At 37.9% G+C, this 21,328-nt stretch overlaps 2 protein-coding genes across 3 annotated transcripts; one reads left to right on the plus strand and one right to left on the minus strand.

Moving 5' to 3' along the window:
* Nucleotides 1-5,611: 5,611 nt before the first annotated feature.
* On the plus strand, nucleotides 5,612-12,038 carry LOC129807065 (uncharacterized). The gene is made up of 3 exons (XM_055856072.1): nucleotides 5,612-5,915; nucleotides 5,978-6,722; nucleotides 10,613-12,038. The coding sequence occupies exons 1-3, from the start codon at nucleotides 5,749-5,751 to the stop codon at nucleotides 11,126-11,128; spliced, it is 1,428 nt and encodes a 475-aa protein (XP_055712047.1). The 5' UTR covers nucleotides 5,612-5,748; the 3' UTR covers nucleotides 11,129-12,038.
* LOC129807027 (nuclear pore complex protein Nup214) lies at nucleotides 11,113-20,614 on the minus strand. Of its 2 annotated transcripts, none has more exons than XM_055855974.1 (7): nucleotides 20,453-20,614; nucleotides 20,222-20,357; nucleotides 19,353-20,152; nucleotides 12,058-15,760; nucleotides 11,519-11,581; nucleotides 11,310-11,436; nucleotides 11,113-11,224 (listed from the first exon to the last, which is right to left on the minus strand). In XM_055855974.1, exons 1-7 carry the CDS (start codon nucleotides 20,486-20,488, stop codon nucleotides 11,197-11,199), a joined length of 4,893 nt encoding a protein of 1,630 aa, XP_055711949.1. In that variant the 5' UTR covers nucleotides 20,489-20,614; the 3' UTR covers nucleotides 11,113-11,196. The 2 variants fall into 2 exon arrangements, with proteins under 2 accessions (XP_055711949.1, XP_055711947.1); XM_055855972.1 differs by having other exon boundaries at nucleotides 11,519-11,653.
* Between the last annotated feature and the right edge of the window lie 714 nt (nucleotides 20,615-21,328).

The raw sequence follows: 21,328 nt of genomic DNA on the forward strand, positions 1-21,328 counted from the left end.
AGCTATTGTATTTGAAACGGAAATTAGAGAGCATCTCAAAAATAAATAAAATACCAAAGGTTCAATAATCCTGGGGTTTTCATGTTCTCTATCAAAATTTTTATGCCTAAATTCCTGATTTTGGGTATCATCATTGTTGAAATTGTCTGAAATAAATTTCTCTAGTGTGTAGAGGTCAATACACAAGCATAGGGAATTTGTTTAACCCTTTAAGGACGATTGGAATGCCGGTGTCCCATAAAGAAAATAATTTTTTCTGACTACCTAAAGTTATTTTTTTTCTTATGTCTGTACATATTTGTAAAGCAGAAGGTTGAAGGAATCTAAAATATTTTTTGCAAGACTCTAGCTATTTGATATGTAGTAAATATTTAAGCTCAAAAATGGCGAATTTTTAATAAATTCTCAAATTCATAATTGATTTTATTTATTTTTTATACTTCCAATTTTTTTAAGCGGTTTCCTGAAATTCTCCGCTTATGAACAACAATGATGTAAAATACTAATAGTATTTCTGAAAAGATTGACAATTATTCAATTTATCTTGATGAAACGACCAGTCAACAATTTGTTTTCAAATTCAAATTCAAAATGATACACGCAGTCCCCTGCTACAAGGACCACATGAACTGAGGTCAAATTATTTAAATCACACTCGCATCCTTTAGTAGCCTTAGCTCTTTAGTGACCAAGGCAAATTCACTCGTAACCCTGCGTATTCATAAGCACAGCACGTGAAACGATTGTTTATTAAGGAATCGTTATAGAGGTCTTTGAATCGGCATCCGGGGTATGCGAGTGGATTTTTCTCGGCTACTAGAGGGAAGTGGGCTACATTTGAAAGTGGGGCACTTTTTAAATTGGGATTTTTCTCATATGTTTAAGTGCAACTGAGTCATATCATAATGTAATTTAGCTTCTCAATCTGTTTGTGCAGATAAATTATATTACAATAAGGCTCAACTTTATTTAAAAATAGGTGAAAAAGCCAATTTCAAAGGTGTCCCATTTTCCCCTAAAGAGCTGACAAGTGTGAGTGTGATCCTGATCAATAATTTACACTCTGATATTTATATAACTGCCGGTACATAGGCTTAGGAGTAATTAAGCCTATCAACAACAATATTACTAGACTCTATGAGTACGTATTAGAGATCATGGTCTTTGACGCTGCCACTGAATCCTTCATCAAACTGCCTTGAGTGCAAAACAGCAAGGTAACAGCTCCTAGGAACGGACACAAACTACTGATGAACTGTAGTTTAACACTAAGCCCACCAAGACCCTGTCAAATTGACCGGTTTAAAAATAACACATATTTGAACGGTACAATGTCACTATAAAACTTTATGATTTTTTTAAAGTATGCATGTAATATATTTTTCAGTGTTTAAATTTTAATTTTTTGCTCTTTTCCAAGACAAATTTGTTGAGTATCCTGCCTGCCCTACCGCGGTTTCTCATTTGACCGAAAAACGACCAAAAACGGTCGGTAGGTTTAGTGTTAAAGCGATATTTGAGCGACAATACGCTGACACACAAAGAGTTCCTTAATTCATCTACACATTTTGTGAGATGTTTTCAACAAAATGGAGATTTTTAAATAGATCGCATAGGTCACAAGTGCATATAAGGCGCCGGAAAATGCTTTATTTTAATCAAAATATCTACCAATTTGTCAGAAAAAAATCACATTTTTTTATGGAACACTGAATCATCAGCATAATCTACTACCTAAAAATAAAAACAATTTTCTTGACTAGAAAGTTATATTTTCCCTCAAATTTTCAGAAAAAATAATTTTCTATTTTTATGTCTTCAGTGACTCACCTCCCTGTAGAGTTAAGGAGAGAAATAACGTCATTTGTACGAAAAGTAAATAGTATATCTCGTAATCTTGGAAGTTTTTGTATTAAATTATGTAATATATTCAGTCTTTTTTAGGAGATCTGTGAATAATTAAAGGAACTAGCGTGTGATGGTGAGTTTTGGAAAGAGATAAATTCTTCACTGGACAATGGTTGAATCTCTCAAATGTAGTTTTTATTCTTTTTATGGGACTGAGAAATTAAAAACATGGCCAAAACGGCCAAAACTGACTTTATAGTGTTTTTGTTAGCCTAAGCCAGAGGCGTGGAAGAACCGTTGAAACCGAATAAACGTCAAATGAAACATGTACGTCAATGGTCAAAACACTATCAGAATAAACTTATTTTGACGTTTATTCGGTTTCCAACAGTTCTTGCACACCTCTGGCCTAAGCAATGTTCTATAGAATTTTCAATATCAAAACTTCATCCTTGGAAAAGAAAGTAATTATTTTTTATTGAAGACGTTTGATGTTTTTATTATTGAAATTTTATATAAAATTCAAACCTATTCGCCGTAGCTATGTTTTTTTCTTTTTAACTTTCTTTGTACAATGAATATACTCATTATACGCTGTAATTTTATAATTTTAAGAGATGCTGGTTCAAACTGTACTAAACTTCAACAATTACTTTGTTACTGATTTATTTAATCTATATTTCATACCAATATTTACCTTTAGGTGATATACAGTAACATAAAACAATATAAATTTTAAGCTCATTTTTGTTTAATTAGGTAAAATCAGTTAAGCACAGTGTAAAGAATGGCAGCGTAACTTCCTGCCGCTTTGCAAATCTTAAAAGAAAAATAATACTTTGTTAAATATTTAAATATGCAAAAATAAAATTTCAGTTCTTTTCTGACCTGAACAAATGTATAAATCGAGATGTCTCCGAATCCAAAAGTAGATATCCGCACTGGTTTCTGAAGACTCTTTATCATAAAGAGGAATATTTTCTGATCCGATAACTTCATCTCATACCACTTGGCCATGGAAAATTTATCGTACAGTAACTCAGAGCAATTTTGAATAACTTGACCAAAAAAGCAAAGGATAAAGATTTGGGATGTCATGGCAAATACTATGAGCACAGCAATGAAAATTGATGAATCAAGGGATTGAAATATATAAAGAGTACAACAAAGGTAGATCATAATGGCAAAAAGTTTATGAAAATAAAGTTGCCAAAAAATCTGAGTAAGTTCTTTAATTTTTTGCAAAGTTATATAATGGGTTTCGTATATGATCCTTAGCGTATCGGATGATTTGTTTCTGGCAACTGTAACATCATCCAGTTGTACTACAAATTCAGCCAAAAAATTAAATTCTGATTTGAAATAGAGTATCATGATCATAACTACAGCGTCAGCAGCTGTAGCACATGCTAAGATTGCAAAATAGAAAAATGTACCATAGAAAACATTCAAGGGATAGAATAAGATACTTTCTTTTCGTATGCCAGGTAGAGTGAAAAGCATCGGAGCGGAAAAATTTGTAATATAGAGATGAAAAGTGTTTACACTTATTCCCGTGAAACTGATGTAGAACAAGAAGATCCTTAAAAATAATTTATAATAATGTATTGGCTTTTATTGTAATTCAAATTATTATTTGCCATTTACCTTGTCCATTTGATACCTAGTTTCATGTTAGACAACAGATATTTCTTCCTAATTGGAGAAATCAATGGATTTGTCGTTTTCAAAAGATTGTCGAAAAATTGAAGCATTGCAAAGATCCGCTCTCTATGCTTAATCATAATCTCATAATAAATTACAGTGCACTGATAAATACCAATAAAATAGATAATTGATAGGGCCAGATCATATCCATAATCCCGTACTTGAAAAACTAAATGCCAAACGATGCAAAACATTCCAAAAACTAAATTAATTGGATAAATCAATATTTTTAAACACTTTACGATCTTCCATTGAAAATCAGGAATAAATTCACAACGCCAAATGTTGTAGTAAGTGAAAATGAAATTCTTTAGAAGATTGTGATTCTCTTCCAACATCTTCGGTCACACTAGTATTACAATAATATTGAATGAACAATACGTTTTCTATTGGGGTATCCGTCCTTTCTTGATGAGTCTTTTATACAGCACACCGGATGGGGCGGAGATAAGTTCAAACTTTCACCCGAGGGATAATTACAGATTGTTTCAAGTGAACTTATTCCACAGTAATTATAAAACTTTTGTTTTCATATAGACTCACTATTACGGATATATAATTATTAGTGTGATTTTTAAAAGATTGTTATGGAAGTTTTTATTGATATGACCTTTAGAAAATCTTATATTTTATACAAAACAGAAATGTTTCCCACTTTTTTTCTGAGGATATAGGATTTTTTTTAGGACACCTGGGTTCCAATCGGCCTTAAAGGGTTAAAAACAAATTAATCCGATACTTTTCAGGACGAATGATGGAAGTTATAATATATTTAACTTAATATAACAAAATAAGACGTGTTTAAAGTTTAAAGTCAAATTATAATTTGATAGTTGGAAATTTCCAGATTTTTTTTTTTTTTGGAAAATTCAGTAATTAGCGGGAGGCAGGGCGGAGCATTCTCATACATTTTCCGTACAAAAGTATGGTATATTTTTTCTTAAGTGATTTTTTATTTTTAGTATAAAACCAAATGCAATCATTTTAAAACTTTTACCAAATGAAAGAGTATCTAATGTTATGTTATTGGCTCAAAATTTATAATGATTGCACGAGGATAACAGTTCCTAAAACCTATATGAAAAAGACGTAAAATTCGCAATTTTGTGAATTTTTCTGAGAAATTTTCTATTTGTAACACCAGTAACATTTTAAAGTCTATAAAAATATATTCTCTGCACATGTGCCTACCATTTCGTGTTATATTTATTTTTGTGGGATCTAAGACTTAAAAATTAGAAAGAATTTAAGAAAAATATACCATTTCTGAATTAAAATGCTTCATCCGTTAGATAATCATCCTAGGTGGGAGGAGCATTTAGTGAGAATAAATTCTCCACAATAAAGTCTAATACTTGGGATTGGGATTTCAGTAGAACTAAAAATAAATCCAGGCAGTTAAGTAAAATTAAAAAAAAAAACTCAATGGATCAAGTGGTAGACCACTCGCTCTATGATGCATGTGTCCCGGATTCGAATCACCTTTAGGTCACCAGGATTTTTTCTGGCGTTAAAGGTATTTAAATTGCATCCAGTGAGCTGCACTGCAACTGATTAAATGGGGTTTGCGACTGAAAACCCCGTCCCTGTATAAGAAAAGTAATAATGGATGTTCCGAAATCCCCTTGCGGGAGGCATAAGTTCCTCTATGGAACGTTGAGCCACCATTATTAAAGGCATTTAAATAATAGTAAACTAAAAAGATCTAAAACAGACTATAAAAATTGTCATAATTTAATGTAAAATGTAATTAATTATTGTAATCTATAATTCTTTTTTATAAATAACCAATAAAATGTAAATAAGAGGCAATCCAAAATTAACATGTGAAATAATTATAATCATTACAATTATTATATATATTTTGTTTAACAAAAATCCTATAACTGCTATTGAGACATTTAATTTTTCGGTGTTCTTATTTTTTTTCAATGATCAGATAATAAAACGTTTATGATGTAGACAATGCTTTTTAAAAATGTAGCATGGTTTACAGAAGAATCACAAAACCCGTAAGCATAGAAGACCTCATTTATATTCCGGAAAATATTTCTCAGTTGAGTAGTGTGATGGCGCTGATTGCCATGACAGCTGTTTTTTTTCGGAAAAGTTGTCATGGCGCATCAAAATATTTTGATTTTGCAAGTCAAAACCCAGTGAAAAGTATTAAGCATTTTCACTTATTAATTTAAAATGCCACGCTATAAAACTGTTAGTAGTCTGTACAATAGAGCTTTTGCTGTGGTTCAATGCACTTTGTGGAAATGTGCAGACACTCTTGACATAGATAGTGCCGTGCGAAATCGATCACAATTGGTAGCCCAAGTCAATTCATACATCACAGAAAATTTATCCGCCAGGTAAGATTTTCACTGTTATTCCAAGATGCCATGGTGACCTACGTGTTCCCTGGTACTCATAGGATCCTTGAGGAGTTGATGGAACGTCAAGATGGCACATCACGTATGTACTTTATGTTCCTTCTACGTCCCGATTGCCGCAAGTTTAAGGTCAAGAACATCATGTTGCCTCTGTCGTACTGGGAATCAATATTCACAATGTACTTCCAAAATCTGGTGTTTCTCAATCTTTCACTCTCCTGCACAGACTACATTCTCCGATTTGTGCCAAGGTGCTGCCCAAATCTCGAAGTACTGAATGCCACTTGTCGTTATGAAAGGATGCGTATTGGCCTCAATGCAGCAGCCTTTTCCCTTTCAGTCACAGATGCTGGACTTGAACATCTCTGTGAATGCCAGAAACTGCGAATTCTGGTGGTCAATGAGCCTCGGAGTCAATCCCGTGGCATTCAGACCAGTATAACATACAATGGACTGAGAAAACTCCTCCAGAGCGTAAAGACTCTAGAGAACATTACATATTCCGATCTTGGAAGTGTCATTGGGAAGGGTATGGAGACTGTGGATAGTTTAAATCTCCGGCTCGTTAAACACTTCAATGCCACTGGAGAGACGATGGGAGAGATTCTGCGCCTCTGTACGGGGTTGGAAAATCTCTCACTGACTTTCTTTAATAACGAATACCACGACGATGTCCTGCAGCAGATCGTCCTCTTCCGTCCGAAACTCACTGGGTTACAGATTATCAATTTCAACTGCAATCGCTTCGCGAATACACTTTTTACGGCTGTTGGAGCACATCTCCAGGTTGGTATTATTTATACAATTCATAATTCAAGATTGAGCTTGGTTGTTCTCCTGGGACCACCGCCGTCTTAGCGTTGCCCTCAACCCCTGCGGCAATACAGTGAAAATCTCTAGATTCTCTGTTTTCCCCAATTATTAAGCAAAATGTGAACTGACTGGCTTGCGATTTTTGAAGATTCTCCGCTGCGGGGTACACCTTTGGTAGGGTGGATGGTGGTCAGGGTCCTGTTCCTTCGTGGGCGGCTGCTTTGACTTTGCTCCCATTCTAAACTAACTCTTAAGTCTCATTACCGCGCGTCGGTCTCACTCGGTCCCCTCTCTGAATTTTGGCGTGGCTCCTTTGTTTGTTTTTTTCTTTTGTTTGCGTTTCTTATTTATTGAAACTTACTTTTATTTTATTTAATTTAAATTTAAATTTCATTAATTAATTTCAATTTTGATCCTTCACAAAGACCCAGACAAAACGTTCTTTTCGAACCTCGTTTGGGTCTCTAAACTCCGCTCCACTGTTCTTAATGTATGTTCTCAATTCGTTGCATTATTAGGTGAGATTCTTAACAATCCTACACTATAATTCTACTAAAATTTCATGTCCTCCTATCGGGCCCAAACTTTGCCAAAATGTGTTTCGCCACTTCCTGATTACGAATTTAAACGATTTTTACGGATGGCTAAGTTATACGGGTTTCAGACCTAAGGCTTAGCCATATGGCTTAACTTCTTTAATTTCTTATGTTATCAGTCAAGAATTTTCGGAAAACTTAGACTTACGATATTATTAAGGGTAAGTGGCCTATTACATTCTGAAAACCAATAAAATTGGTTGCTATTTAGAATTTTGAGACCTTCGGGAACTGGGATACCTCTAGTCTGACAACCGTTTTACTTTCCCGGCCGGCTCCATAGCTCCTAAACTAAGAAAGATATCGACTTACGGTTTGAGTTCCCTTTTTTGACTTCTCGATTGCTCCGCCCCTATGACATCGATCGGGCTCAAATTTTATGGGCCTTACAAGGGAAGTACTCGAGTCATCAAATTCATATAAATCTGGGGCTTTGCTCAACTACGCAAAGAAAGGCATCAAATTAAATGGTATATTCAAAAAGTGCGAAATTCGGTTAGTTTTTTTTTTAATTCCCCAAGTTGAAAATATGCAGCACATAATAAAGAAAATTCGAATGAGACTGCATGCAGCGCTGGCTCAGCGGTACAGCACAGGACGTTCAACGGGAGTGCCACGGGTCGGATCCCTGGCTCCGTCTGTTTTTTTTCCTTTTGATATCTTTTTTTTAAATAAAAAATTCTATTCTTTATTAAATTATTATTGTATAGTGTAAATTGCTCAATATCACATAACCTCAATTATCTCGACAAGTGCTTAACAGATTTTGATGATTATTTTGATGATCTATATTTCGTCAATACATCATTTTCCTCTCAGACTACGTTATCCTTCCGATTTTGCCGTTTAAGTGTGAAAAAATGGACTTTTCCCTTAATAACGCTTTGAAATCACTCAGATTCCAATTTGACTGCTTGTACTCCACCAAGACACTTAAAATAGAGTTTTAAATGGAAAGTCCCACAAAATACAACAATTCTTTGATATAGTTGAAGTTCATCAAATGAACACTTGGGGCGTTCTGGTCGAGAAAACGAGTTCAGAAACAAACAACCCCGATTATCGCGGCTTCTGTGTAATTGATGAGATCAAGTTCTTCGACAAAAATTATAGAAAACATTCTGGTCTACATTTCACCCATATATCACTTTTCTGTCAGTTCATCCAAATCCTTAATATTTTGGTTTAAATACAAAATTTGCATAATTTCACGAATTTGATTTAATATAACTGAATGGCGACTCACAATTTCAGCTCTAAATCGAATTTGCATGCATTCCGAGTTAGCTCACGTTAAGAATCTCACCTACAATAAGCTAATCTAGGCTTATGACTAGCTTCATTTTAAGTGAGAGCCCAGAACATAGTGTAGCGGAAGCAGGTCACTTAGCGTTTTTAACTGTTTTTTGTTGAGATTCGGGGTCTCTTTTGTCCATTTGGTTACCATCTGGTTCCCGGATTTACTTAATACGTCTAAGATCAGGTTGTTTAGCTCAGTGTAAGATTAAGATTTGCCTATGGGTCGGCTTAAAACTACCGGTTCCGCTGCATCCAGGCTACTTATTTAGGCCCATTATGCACTCCTCATTTCTCCAATTTAACCCCCAAAGCGGTCTTCCAGTATCTAGATGTCGGCTTCTGTGTGCATGAGGTACATACACAGTGCCGTTTCTATATTGCGGCAAATCAGTATTGATTAGATCAGTTGCAGTGAATGTGTTTTTGTAATGACAGATCTCTTCATGCCGAACTCGTATCTGTACCAGCCTCTTTTGTTTTCAAGCGGTTCATTGCCAATGCATTGGCATTCATTTTTTTTATTCATTCACTGGACTAATTCGATAATTTCATTATCGAAATAATTTCAAATTAGTTTTTTCTGTTCCTGTAAATAAGGATTTTTCCCAATCTATCGAACAGCCACTTTGGCTTGACAGGGGGTTTTTTCTCTCTCTCTCTCTCTCTCCCACATGGTCTTGACAATTGATTCTTAGATTCTTAAATCTTGTTTTGTATTCACATATTATTATAAATCACTATGACCTATGAGAGATGATAAATAAATGAATGAATAAATGAAATACGATTGCTGAAAAATCTGCTGCTGCCGAGAGTCCGCAGTCATAGAGAGACTACTCGGCCAACTGATCCACTGAGGCTATAGCCCAAAGTATCTCTTGCTCATTGGTCGCCTTTTCGTCGAGGTGGTCTTTGAGGCGGCTTTAACTACGTAGCTACGTTATTATTATTAATCGTATCGAAATATTTGTATTACAAGGTAACCATTTTTACAATGTCTATATCTCGTGTTGGAAGAATCAATTTTTGTCTTGTCAAAAAACGGACCACGTCAATGGCAAGCGGACTGACTTACTTAGGTGACGCTACGTCCCATTGAGGGACAAGGCCTCTTGAACTACCCCTCGTCATTCTCCGCGATTCAAAGCGATAACCCTGCAGCGCTTCAACACACCCAGTCGGAGCATCAACTTGATGTCGGACTTGCCGACATCAAGTGGGGGTTGGTTGGGATCACCCCACAGTCGCATTCGGATAATCTGCATCGCCGTCTGTTGTCTTTTGAGTGCGCTACGTCGCTTCTCAAACGATTGAGAAACTTCCATGTCTTCCAGTCTTGATCACCACCAGGAAGCAGGCATTCCCTTAGTTCGACTGCCTCTCTTCCCCCCTCGCATTCCCTTTCTGTGGTGCTGTCATGAAGGGAAATGGCATACAACTTTCAAATAATTAACCGTTAGGACTATTGTAGAAGAACCGACTACTACAATGATTTGTCTCCACACCCGTCGTGGAGCAATTCCTGCTAAGGGATAGTTTGTCCACCAGAGTGCTTTTTAAGCATCCTGTTATAATACAGGCGGTGTCACTAACTAAGAGCGACGTCAACTTACTTAGCGTGCGCGGACCTATCCCACACTTTAGCTGCGTAATCTGCTACGGAAAAGATAGGGCAAGTGCAGAGGTACGCAACAGTTTTGGCTGAGCGTTGACGAGTTTCCGTAGTAAATTTTGTGACTCACTGTACTAGTACAACGGGACGGAGTTGTTTCCCCGCAACCCCAAGTAATAGACAATAGCGACCACATATTTGTCGAAGCGATCAAGTTAAGAAGTAGAACAAAAAAACTCTAAATTCCAAGAACCTCTTCAGTTTTACAATATAGGGCGCCGTCGCTAGGGCTAGGTTCCATTTCGAAAGGAGACTTCCTGAAACAATCTTTTAGTTACAAAACGCTTACCTTTCAGTTCCTACATATCGCTGAGCATCACGAACCCCTGAAATTCCACCATTTACTCACAATTGGGCAGCAGTGTCCGGCGTTGAAGCACTTGACCATTCTCAATTACAGCGATGACCTTCAACAAATTGGGCCACCACCCAACTTTAACCAATTCAATCACATGGAATTATTCGAACTAGGGTGTACCTCCATCAACTTTCCCTATGTAATGCTATTCTGCCTGCAGAATGCCCAGAATACCCTGCATAGCATCACGCTAACGCATCGCGATCATGACAAAGCCATCTTCATTGACGAATTCCTCCTGAAACACTTTACATTCCGCATCATCTTGGAAATTACCATCTCCTCGTGCTACAGGTTCAGTCGCACAGGAATCGAACAATTGCTACTGCGACATGAGACACTGCAGTACTTAAATGTCCACTGTCCCGATGACTGTGGTCACATTCGCAATTTCATTAAGAACAACAACCTCGATGTGGTCTTCATCAACAAATTGCATCCATTACTCGACTGAAGCGAGGAGAATTTATTATCCATGTGATTTTCAAGGGGAGATTTATGGGGAAGAAATAAATTTTAACTTTACTGACGCCAAGTGGAAAATGCCGAACTGAAAAACCAAGAACAGAGAGGAAGAGGAATCAATAGCAACTAAAATCTAGGTTGAAAGAAAAATGTTCAAATTTTCAGCTCACCCTCCAAATTGCATTTTTGCCTGATTGGCATTGTTGTTCTGTGCCAGATTCCCAAAAGTCATTCCCGTATCTGATGATCCAAGAGCTGCAAACAAATTATTTTGCTGATTGGTTGGCGCTGAAAAAGCTACAAAAATTATATTTGTTAATTTATAGCGCCTTAACCTCATTTACAAGTAATCCAAAAAGTATTTATTATCAAAACTTACTGTTGTTAGTTTCCAATGAAAATGATCCAAATCCTGTTGATTTGAGAGGAGACCCAAATGTTGCTGCTCCGCCAAAAGTTGGTGATGAACCAAATGTCGGAGGACCACCAAATGTGGGTGCAGCTCCAAAAGCCGCTGCAGTAGTAAATTTTTAAATGTCAATTTTAAAATTCGATGTGCTAACTATTACAGGGGTGCCCTTATTTCTTTTTTTCAACCTTTCCCTAATTTACTAAATGTTTCCACTACATCTACCAAAAGACAGCTGGCTATCTTTTGATTTTAGTCCTAAACTATTTGTGATAAAGAGCTATATCAAACAAATCTATTTCTAACCCTGCCCTTTTGATATTTCTCACAAAGTTCTTTTTTATTTATTAAAAATTACCACACTATTTAGATTAGATTCTTATTTATCAAGAAAATTCAACACATCTTAAATGTTCATAATAAAGTGTTCTTGAAATTTATATTTATGTAAGATATTTAAATAATAAATTATTTAAGCGTCTCAAAAAAACTACTTTTTTTTAACTTACGTGTCGGTTTCGCAAAAGCATTTGGTGATCCAAAACCAGTTTGTGCCACTGAAGGTCCTCCTTGAGCAAATGCTCCAGACGGCGACCCAAAGGAGCTACCACCACCAAATGCCGAAGGTGATCCAAAGACAGAACTTGTCTGCTGTTGCTGCTGACCAAAACCAAATCCAGATGATGGAGTACTACTATTGGTACTTCCGCCTCCGAAAACCGAAGATTGTGGTGCTGCTTGTGTTCCACCAAAAACTGATCCTCCACCAAAAACAGACGTAGTGGATGTAGTAGGAGTAGTTGCACCTCCTCCAAAAATACTTGATCCAGTATTTGGTGTCATACTACCACCAAAGATACTTCCAGTTGATGATGGTGTACTTGGTTGACCGAAAACACTACTACCACCAAATATACCAGTTGAACTCTTATTTGGTGTTCCAAAAACTGACGAATTTTCATTCTGAGATTGAACTTGAAAGCCCGAAGATGATCCAAAAAGTGATCCACCACTCGATCCAAAAGGACTCGTTGATGTTGTAGTTGCTAAAGTACCACCAAAAGGACTGGTTGATGCTGCAGAAGATGTTGTGAGGCTGGCAAAAGGACTAGCAACAGTTGTTGTAGTTGCAGTTGATTGAGCACCAAATGGTTGAGGATCAGGTTTGATAACTCCACTGAAGAAACCCGCAGGTGGCGACGTGGTTGTTGTTGTAGTCTGAGCAACACTCGATACGGGCGTTGATGTAATGGTCATAGATCCAAATGAAACTTTGAAGGGTTCAGCAGAAGTAACAGGCGCAGCTTGAGCCGAAGTCGTTGTCGTAGTTGATGTGTTCCCACCGAAAATCGATGAGGTTGTTGTTTTAGCGGTTGATGCAAAAATTGACGAAGTTGCCGTTGGAGTTGTTGTTGTGGCAGTACTGGCACCAAAATTCCCAAGAGAAAACACAGAAAATGGCTTCTCATCTGGAGCTTTTTCTGCTACATTTGGCTGACAAAAAGACAGATTCTTCAGCAAGTTGTCTGCATCGAAAGCAGACGAACTAGTTGTAACAGTTGTTGTTGTAGTCTTTGAGATTGTACTTGTTGCAGCGGCAGTGGATGGTGTGGTTGAAACAACTGCTGGCACGGATATTGAAGTCTCTTTCGTAGCAGACGGAGTAGTTGCAATAGGAAAAGCAAACTTGAATCCTGTATCTTCTTTCTTCGGTACATCTGCTTCTTTTGTCACTGCAGCTGTTGTCGTCGTTGCAGGCGTACTCAAAACAGTTGCCTCCAACGCTGCCATAGGAGTTATGGTGAATCCTGTACTTGATGACAAGTTCGCTGTAGTTGGAGCGGTTGTAGCAACGGCTACTGGTTTATCACTCTTTGCAACACTATCAGTCTGAGCCGTCTGAGCCAATGATCCAAAAGATGATAAAGTACTAAAAATGGAAGTGGATGACGGAACACTTGAAGCCGCAGCCAGTTGACTGAAAATACTTGTTGTTGCAGTCGTGGCAGCAACAGATGATGAAACAGGAGCAAAAACCGGTCCAGCCTTGTTGCCTTGATTGAATACACCAAGGGGTGATTTTTGGATGTTGAAAGAAAACGGTGTTGTCTTTGTTTGTTCGGATGACTTTTCATCTTTAACATCCCGCTTCGCATTCTCATTAGATCCACCATTCTTGGTAAGCAATGCTGCAACTGTGGGGCTTGCAATTGATGGCTTTGTAGTAACTGCTATTGTAGGTTTAGTTCCAAACACCACTTCCTGCTGAGGCGGTTTCTTTTCTTCGACTTCTACTTTAGTGGCACCAAAAGTAAAAGCCTTTGTTTCACTTTTTGGCTGAAAGATTGATGGTACCGTCGATGTAAACGGCTTACTGGCTTCAAAACCACCCAAAGGAGCTTTCGTTGCTACGAAGCTTGGTGGCTTGGATTCAGTTTGCGGTATAGATTTTGATGTGGGTGGCTTGGCCTTAGCTACAGGTCGAGCAGGAGGTGGTGCTTTTGTATCGATAACCTTTATAGGTTGTGTGGGGTTTAACGTACCGCCAAAGCTAAAACTAGGCGCTGGCATACTTGGTTGTGGACTTTGCTGAACTGCCTGTGAAGTCTTAATTCTTGCAGCAGCTTCTCGCTTTTCCTGTACAATCTCCGAATTAATACCTTTCCTTTCTGGTCTCTTGGGATGAATTGTACGTACAGTGTGACCTTTCAGAAGATCCTGTAGTTTTTTCATCTTGTTTGGACCAAGTTTCTTAGTTTCTGCTTCAACTTGTTCAACCAGCGCTAGTGACACTATCGAATCGGACAATGAATCAATTTCCTGGATGTTTGGTGTTTTCTTGGTTAGCTTAATGTCCAACTTCTGCTTGATGTCATTCAGCCTCTTCTGTTGTCCCATCAGTATCTCTCGTTGAACATTAATTGTTTGATAGATGACTTCCATTTTAGGAACTCTCATACGATCCTTCTTGTACTGCTTCTTCTCCTCTTCATGCAAAACCCAAGTACTGTCAATTTGCTTATTGATCTCTTCCAGATGAACTCGATTGTTTGTCAACATGGCTTGCAATTTGCTCAATTGCCTCCTGTTGGTCTGATTCACTCCACTGCGTAAGTTGATGTTTGTGTACGTAGGATTAGCCACAACTTCCCACTTACTCTTAGCCTCGGCTGTCATCATGAAAGCCTCATTGAGGGACATTGTAAGGAGTCTAACATCAGCACTTAGAGAATCATTGCTCTCAGTAGCTTGATCGGTCAAATCCGTCAACTCACGCAACTGCTTTGTTATGCTAGACAAAGTTTCCTGACTGCCGATCTGCGTGCTAATGTTCTGAGAGCGTTTTGTTATCTCTTTGAGATCCTTCTCGAATGCATGAACTTCTTCAGCAATCATCTTCTGAATTACAGCGTTGTTCTCCTCATCTAACGGAATAACCGCTGAACTTTTCTCCGGAGCTGGCTTCCTTTCACTTGTCTGACTGGCTGAATAATTCGGAGGAACAGTAATGAACGGTTTAGACTGTTCTAAAGACACTGGAGCGGCCTGAGGTTTCGGTGCAGCCTTAACAGGAGCAGGTGCAGCAGGAGTAGTTACCTTACCTGTGTTTGCAACACTTCCAAATGGTAACGCAGTCATCTGACCGCCTATACCTCCCCCAAACACTGTTGTATTTACAGTCTTTGGCACATTCTCATTCGGTACACCAAAAGACGCAACAGGTTTGTTCACAGACTGTTGCCCAATACTTACAAAAACACTCGTTGGGGCCTTAAAAGTCTCCGAATTCCCAAAAATTGGTTTAGCCTTTTGCTGAATCACAGGAGTCGACGCTGCTGTAGGAGCCATCGACAAATTGAGTTCACTCTCTTTTGACGCTGTCATGGAAATGCCAGTGGAAACTGGTGGTGCTTGAGTCTGAACGGGTGGAGGTTTTGGCATTGGAGCAGCCATAACAAACTCTCCTAGCCCCGTTGTGTCTTGTAGTGGACGTGGTGGAGAACAAATTCCAGGGACATTTTGTATTGTATTGAGGATATTGAAGGATACCAAGACACCATCAGTGGAAAGCAAGTGAATCATTGGCATCACAGGCATTTCTGTCTCGCCGATGGTTAGTCGGTGAGTACAACCTGTTTCAAGAGAAAACCCTATCGGGTAGCTCTCTTGTTTCTTTGCAGTTAGCGGTAGCTCTGCTCTAGCTTCATCAAGCTGAAAACATATTATGATCTCAATAATACGAACATGACGCCTATCATTTGGTTTATGGATTAAGTACATCTCCCTGTTCTTATTATTACAAAGGTAGATAACCGGTCCTAGGATTTCGAGGTAGTTAGGTTTTTGGATATTTCTATATGAGCATTTCCTATGCCCAGGGCGGTTTTACTTTTGTTTATCAAGTTGTGTTTGTCAGTCTTCTCGTTTTTCTGTTTGGTACCGACGGACGTAGAAATCAAATGATAGGAAATATCGACTTCGGATTTTCGATGTGCTCTTCATAAATAGAGATACAATTTGAATAGGTTTCAGATGTAAATCTTTTAGAAGTTACCTAGATGCATATTTCTTTTATACGGGAGGATCTAGCCGGGCAGTTAAAAGAAGAGTTAATTTCATCTCTCAGTATTTTTTGTACCTAGATTGCAGCACATCATTTATTTGGCTTAATTGAGAGGCGCGAGGGGTTAGGGCGGGTTCGATGCATAACCTCTTCCTGGTAGGCCCTACTAATATAAATGACAAAAGATTTGGTAATCAACCTCTGTTTGCAGTAACGGAGGCAGTTTAATGGCTACGGTAATACTAAACACTTTGTCAGGCAGTCACCAGGATCAGCGAATAAGATGACTTTGCAACAAAAAAGCCAGTGATAAGCCCAGATAAGCTAGTAGTAGCTGAGATTCTTTACAGGCGACCTCGAAGTGCGTACTACTCGGGGTCCTTATCCGTTTCTGCCTCCAAGAACAGTTTGTTGTACGAAATTTTAATTAACAATTTTCAAGTATTCCGAGTTGCAAGAACCCTGAGTTGCATGCACTCAGAGGTAGCCTGTAAAGAATCTCAGCTACCGTAAGTGCGAAAGTGGCTTTGATCCCCTTCTCAACGTAAACTTTTCTTTACAGTAGCCTCTCCCTCAATCGGGTCTTTTTCAATCGGGTGCAAAATTTTGTTGACAATTTTCACGTTTGATTATGAAGCAAATTTGCTCAAATTCGCTGTAGTCCCTCTTGTTTTATCATGATTCTTTGAACGCTTTTTGTGGAATTTACAATGATTTTGACGCCCACGGGTTAAAGTTTTGACAATTATAAACGGGACGGGACCGTACGGACAGCACGGGACCAGACGGATGTGACGGGACCAGTCGGACGGGACCAGTGATACTTGTAATCTATGAGTGTCAAAACGTTTAAATTTAAAATTTGGTCTCGATCTGAAAATTTCACATCGGATCACAAAAGCTGAGATTGTAAAGAATCTTAATTAAAAATACTTTAAGTAAAATATAAAATGCATATTTTTAATAAAAATATGGTAATTCTTTCAATTGAAATAATAATTATTTTCAGACCATTCGCTGTGATCAGCGAAAACTAGACAATACATCAAACATTTATCGGATAATAGGCCTATTTTGTTAGCCAAACCTCCCACAGTTTTTCGGGTGGTAGGTCGTTTGGGCTAGCTAAGACACAAACTATTTTCGGTGATAATCTTTCGGGTGAGCCGAGACACCCACCTTTTAGTCAGGTGCATTTCGAGTGTTTTTAAAGAGTTTTTATATGGTCTTTTATATGCTTTATAAATTTCAAAAAAGGTTGGAACTTCTTAAAATCCTTCACTAAAAGCACAAAGCACATAAAAAACAATAGTAATGTAATTGAAACTACAAGTATTTTCTCGTGGTTGAGGGTTTTAAAGGTTCTACATCGCGTATTTCCTAACCGATCGGGGAAAATTTGAGGTCATTGAAAAGGTCTTGGAATTCCGCACACACCTAATCCTGTTCTTACCGGTTATCGGTACATATAAATATATAGAGTAATATACGGGCTTCAGATCTAAGACTTAGCCATATAGCTAAATTGCTCTAATTTTTTTTATCAATCACGATTTTTTGGAAAAATTTAACTTGGAATTGTATTATTAAATATAAGAGACCTATAGATTCTCAAAAAGCAATAAAATTGCTCGCTATTTAGGATTTTGAGACCCTTGGGAACTGGGCTAAGCCTCTAGTCTGAAGACCGCTTAACTGTGCCAAAATTTCGCCATTGTTAAGCGCCAAGGTCTTAAGTTTGAAATGTAATATTTTTAATACAAATTGAATTTTTTTTGTTACGTCTTCTTAAGCAGTGTTCCTTGAAACCTTGTAGACAGTTTATCATCTTTATTTTCTCTAAAATCATTCTTAACACATTTTAAAATGAATAAAAATGTACACATAGCTTTGGTGGCCTATTTTGGCCACCTTCATTCTCAAAGTTCTTTGTCCTTCTAGAGTTCTTCCAATGTCTTTTTCACATAATCGCGTTTGTCGAAGCGATACCTTTTTTTGTTATTTTTAGCATTGTAAAATCTCCAAAGTATGCAAAAATGAAAAATTCATGGAAATTCGAGGCACAAAAGTGGCCGGAATTGCAATCTGGCCGAAATTTGGTACACTTACCCTATTCCGGATCTTTTTTAAATACAGTAGACTCTCTCAAATTCGGGCATTTGTGACCAAAATGTCACCCGAATTAGAGAGAAATTCGGGCATTAAACTATTTGAAATGCAACGATTTTTTGTTCATCTGAGTGCTCATATTCAGCTTAGATATTCATACTTTTTGTGAATTGCTGTAAAAAATCTTAATAATAAAAAATCTCATCACAACTGAGGCAATGCATATCAAATTTGGACATATTTGTTTCATTCGATAATCATAGTCAAACTTGAAAAATGTCAACAAACTTGTTTAAATGTAACTGCTGCCCGAATTAAAAAGTAGCCCGATCTTAAAAGAGCCGAATTAGCGAGAGTCTACTGTAATGCGAAATAATTTTCGGAGTTTTCGGAGCGTTCGAACTCGGAGCATTTCGCAATCGTAATGGCGCTGGCACACCTTTTCAATTTAGTGAAATTCAATCGATTGAAATTTTACCTCTTGCTCTTTTAAACTGAAATAAGATATGTTTGTCTCTTTCTGTCAAATGAAAATTGAAATTTCAATTTCATTTTCAATTTCAATTTGAAATTTCATTTGACAGAAAGAGACAGCTGTATCTAATTTCAGTTTGAAAGAGTAAGAGGTAAAATTTCAATCGATTGAATTTTACTCAATTGAAAAGGTGTGCCAGCGCCATAAGGACGTTTTTTTCATTTTTTTGTAGTGTAATGGGTTAATATCGACAATGTAAAGACCGTTTTTTTCCGTGTAATGCAATAGTTGGGATGTCGTTCAAGTTTGGATTTCAGGAAGAATTGCAGATGAGAGATTTTAACCCTTTAAGGACTATTGGGTCACCTGTAACCCAAAAACAAAATTTTTCCTATGAGCATCTAAAGTTAAGTTTCGCTCTAAAAAGTCAGAAAACATGACTTTTTCTGTCCCTCGATTTTTGACCTTCTCATCCTTAAAGGGTTAACCAAAGGGTGAATAAGTAGCTCCCAGAGTGAACTGTGAGCGGGGATCGGCAGATCGGCACAATTTGGCCAGAGATCGGCAAATTGGCGCCATTTTTGGAAGAAATCGACAAATCGGCATTCGAGCAAACCGTGAGCGGAACAGTTATCTACCCCTTGATTTCGACTTACCATGCACCACTGTCTCCAAACGGGAGCATCTCCAGTCTCATTCGTGGCCAGAACTCCAACTTCCATGCTGTTAGCCGATGCCACGAGAAGCGTGTTCCAGGGCAGAATATGAATTAGATAGACTTGCGTCTGCCTCGGACCAGAGCCACTGTAGCAGATATCCTCGTAGTTGATGCATGAGATCTGGCCAATTTTGGGCGCATTGACAACATAGAGGCAAGGAGGGGAAGGTTCAGCCGGTGCAAAAGCCACGGCAAATTGATACGTTGACAGCCACTGAATAGAGATAGCCTGAAGGGGTCCGGACTGTTGATCTAGAGGACACTCAATGATCCGGATGGCCTTCAAGTCGGGCTTGTACTGAATCAACCTGCCACCCGGACAACCAGCTACAATTTGCTTGCCCTTGGGACTCCAGCAAACACTGGAAATGGCTTGGGACTTGTCAACAGTGTGAAATTCGAAACCCTGATCTTTCAGCACAAACATCGACAGGGCTCCATTTTCGAGACAAACAGCCAAGACGCCCGGAATCGTTGGATTCCAGGCAAGTTGCTTGGATCGCACTCCATTGTCCGGAGACAATCGGATATTGTGCAGAGCCTTCACGTGCTGCGACAGGAAGGATTGAATGGCATAAAGGATTATCATTGTAATGCCATTGATAACAACATCCACAGCCAGGAGCGTATTGTCGCAATTGACAGCTATTTGTGTGGCTTCGCTGGGAAGGGGAATTGTTCTTATGGGAACTGCCTCATCAGCTGCTTTATCTCCCGTGAGAGCCGACAGCTGAATAACTGTACAAAAACCCCCCAATAAACCTCAATACGAACCAGAAATCCGTAAAATACAAAAATATCCCTTACCTTTGAGTTCCGGCTGTGGAGACGCCACAAAAACCAATCCGAAAGCACTTGCAGTGGCTACTAATTGGCAATTCGGCTTGGTATTGACATCAGCACTGAAAATCCTCACTCTACTTTGCAATTTAAACTGCACTTCCTGCAAAATAGGAGAAAATGCAGGATGTTTGAGTCCAACATAACCTGACTAAATTTCCTGAATGCTCTTTTTGTGTGATTGAAGATATTACTCACCGTCACATCTATAAAATCTGGTGCTTTCTCAACCATTTTGCAGCACTATCATGCAAAATGTTAAAATTTTGAGTTAGAAATTGCAGAAAATGCTGAAAAAACACGCAACTAATTTTCACAAATTGCGGAACACTCACAGTAATTCACTTACTTACCACACCCAGCATGGGGGCGCTAGAAACGCGTAGGAGAAAAACATTCAAAATTCAAATTCAACGTTAAACACTTCGTCAGTTCAATCAGCATTTGTCGTAACATCATTTTGCGATTATGAGATTACATATTCAGAATCGTCGTAATTTTGTTTATTATACTCACTTGAGAAAAAGAAACTTTTATAAGCCCAATAAAGTTATTAAAAAAAATATCGTAAGTGCACTTTAATAATAAAAATTTATTTCCATTTTTGGAAAAGTTACGACAAATTTCCATACAAAATATTCTCTAATCAGCATTTGCCGTAACTTCTTTTGCTCATTTGCGTGGTTTGCGTGGCTTGCAATTTGCAACAAAATTGTAATATTTCTCAATAAAACGTTCATAAACTTTTCCAAATATCCAAAGACAGTACTAATCATACGATAGGGGAGACTGGGGCAAGAGTCACAAAACGGATATTTTATTTTTTTACAAGCTGCCCTGGCGCACCAGAAATTTCTAATTAGTACAGTTTCATAGGAAATTTAATGCTCTTTCTACAACTTTGTGAAAGTCATTTTCCTAGGAAATACATTTATCGAGCTGTTTTCTAAAAGGTAATTTTGTGACCATTTTCAAAAATGCTGGGGCAAATAGTACCAAGTATTAGATATTATCACATTTTGATTTGCTTTATTACGAGCTTTCGTAAATTTAAAAAATAGCTAGGTAACATAT

This window comes from Phlebotomus papatasi, chromosome 3 (assembly GCF_024763615.1).
Source record: "Phlebotomus papatasi isolate M1 chromosome 3, Ppap_2.1, whole genome shotgun sequence".
Lineage (NCBI taxonomy): Eukaryota > Metazoa > Arthropoda > Insecta > Diptera > Psychodidae > Phlebotomus > Phlebotomus papatasi.

Coding starts and splice junctions, on each gene's coding strand:
- LOC129807065 (XM_055856072.1), top strand. CDS start 5,749: ATGCCACGCTATAAAACTGTTAGTAGTCTGTACAATAGAGCTTTTGCT. Junction 5,916..5,977: donor ACAGAAAATTTATCCGCCAG/GTAAGATTTTCA, acceptor TGGTACTCATAG/GATCCTTGAGGAGTTGATGG. Junction 6,723..10,612: donor CTGTTGGAGCACATCTCCAG/GTTGGTATTATT, acceptor CTTACCTTTCAG/TTCCTACATATCGCTGAGCA.
- LOC129807027 (XM_055855972.1), bottom strand. CDS start 20,488: ATGGTTGAGAAAGCACCAGATTTTATAGATGTGACG. Junction 20,358..20,452: donor CAGATTTTATAGATGTGACG/GTGAGTAATATC, acceptor CCTATTTTGCAG/GAAGTGCAGTTTAAATTGCA. Junction 11,437..11,518: donor TTCATTGGAAACTAACAACA/GTAAGTTTTGAT, acceptor TAATTTTTGTAG/CTTTTTCAGCGCCAACCAAT.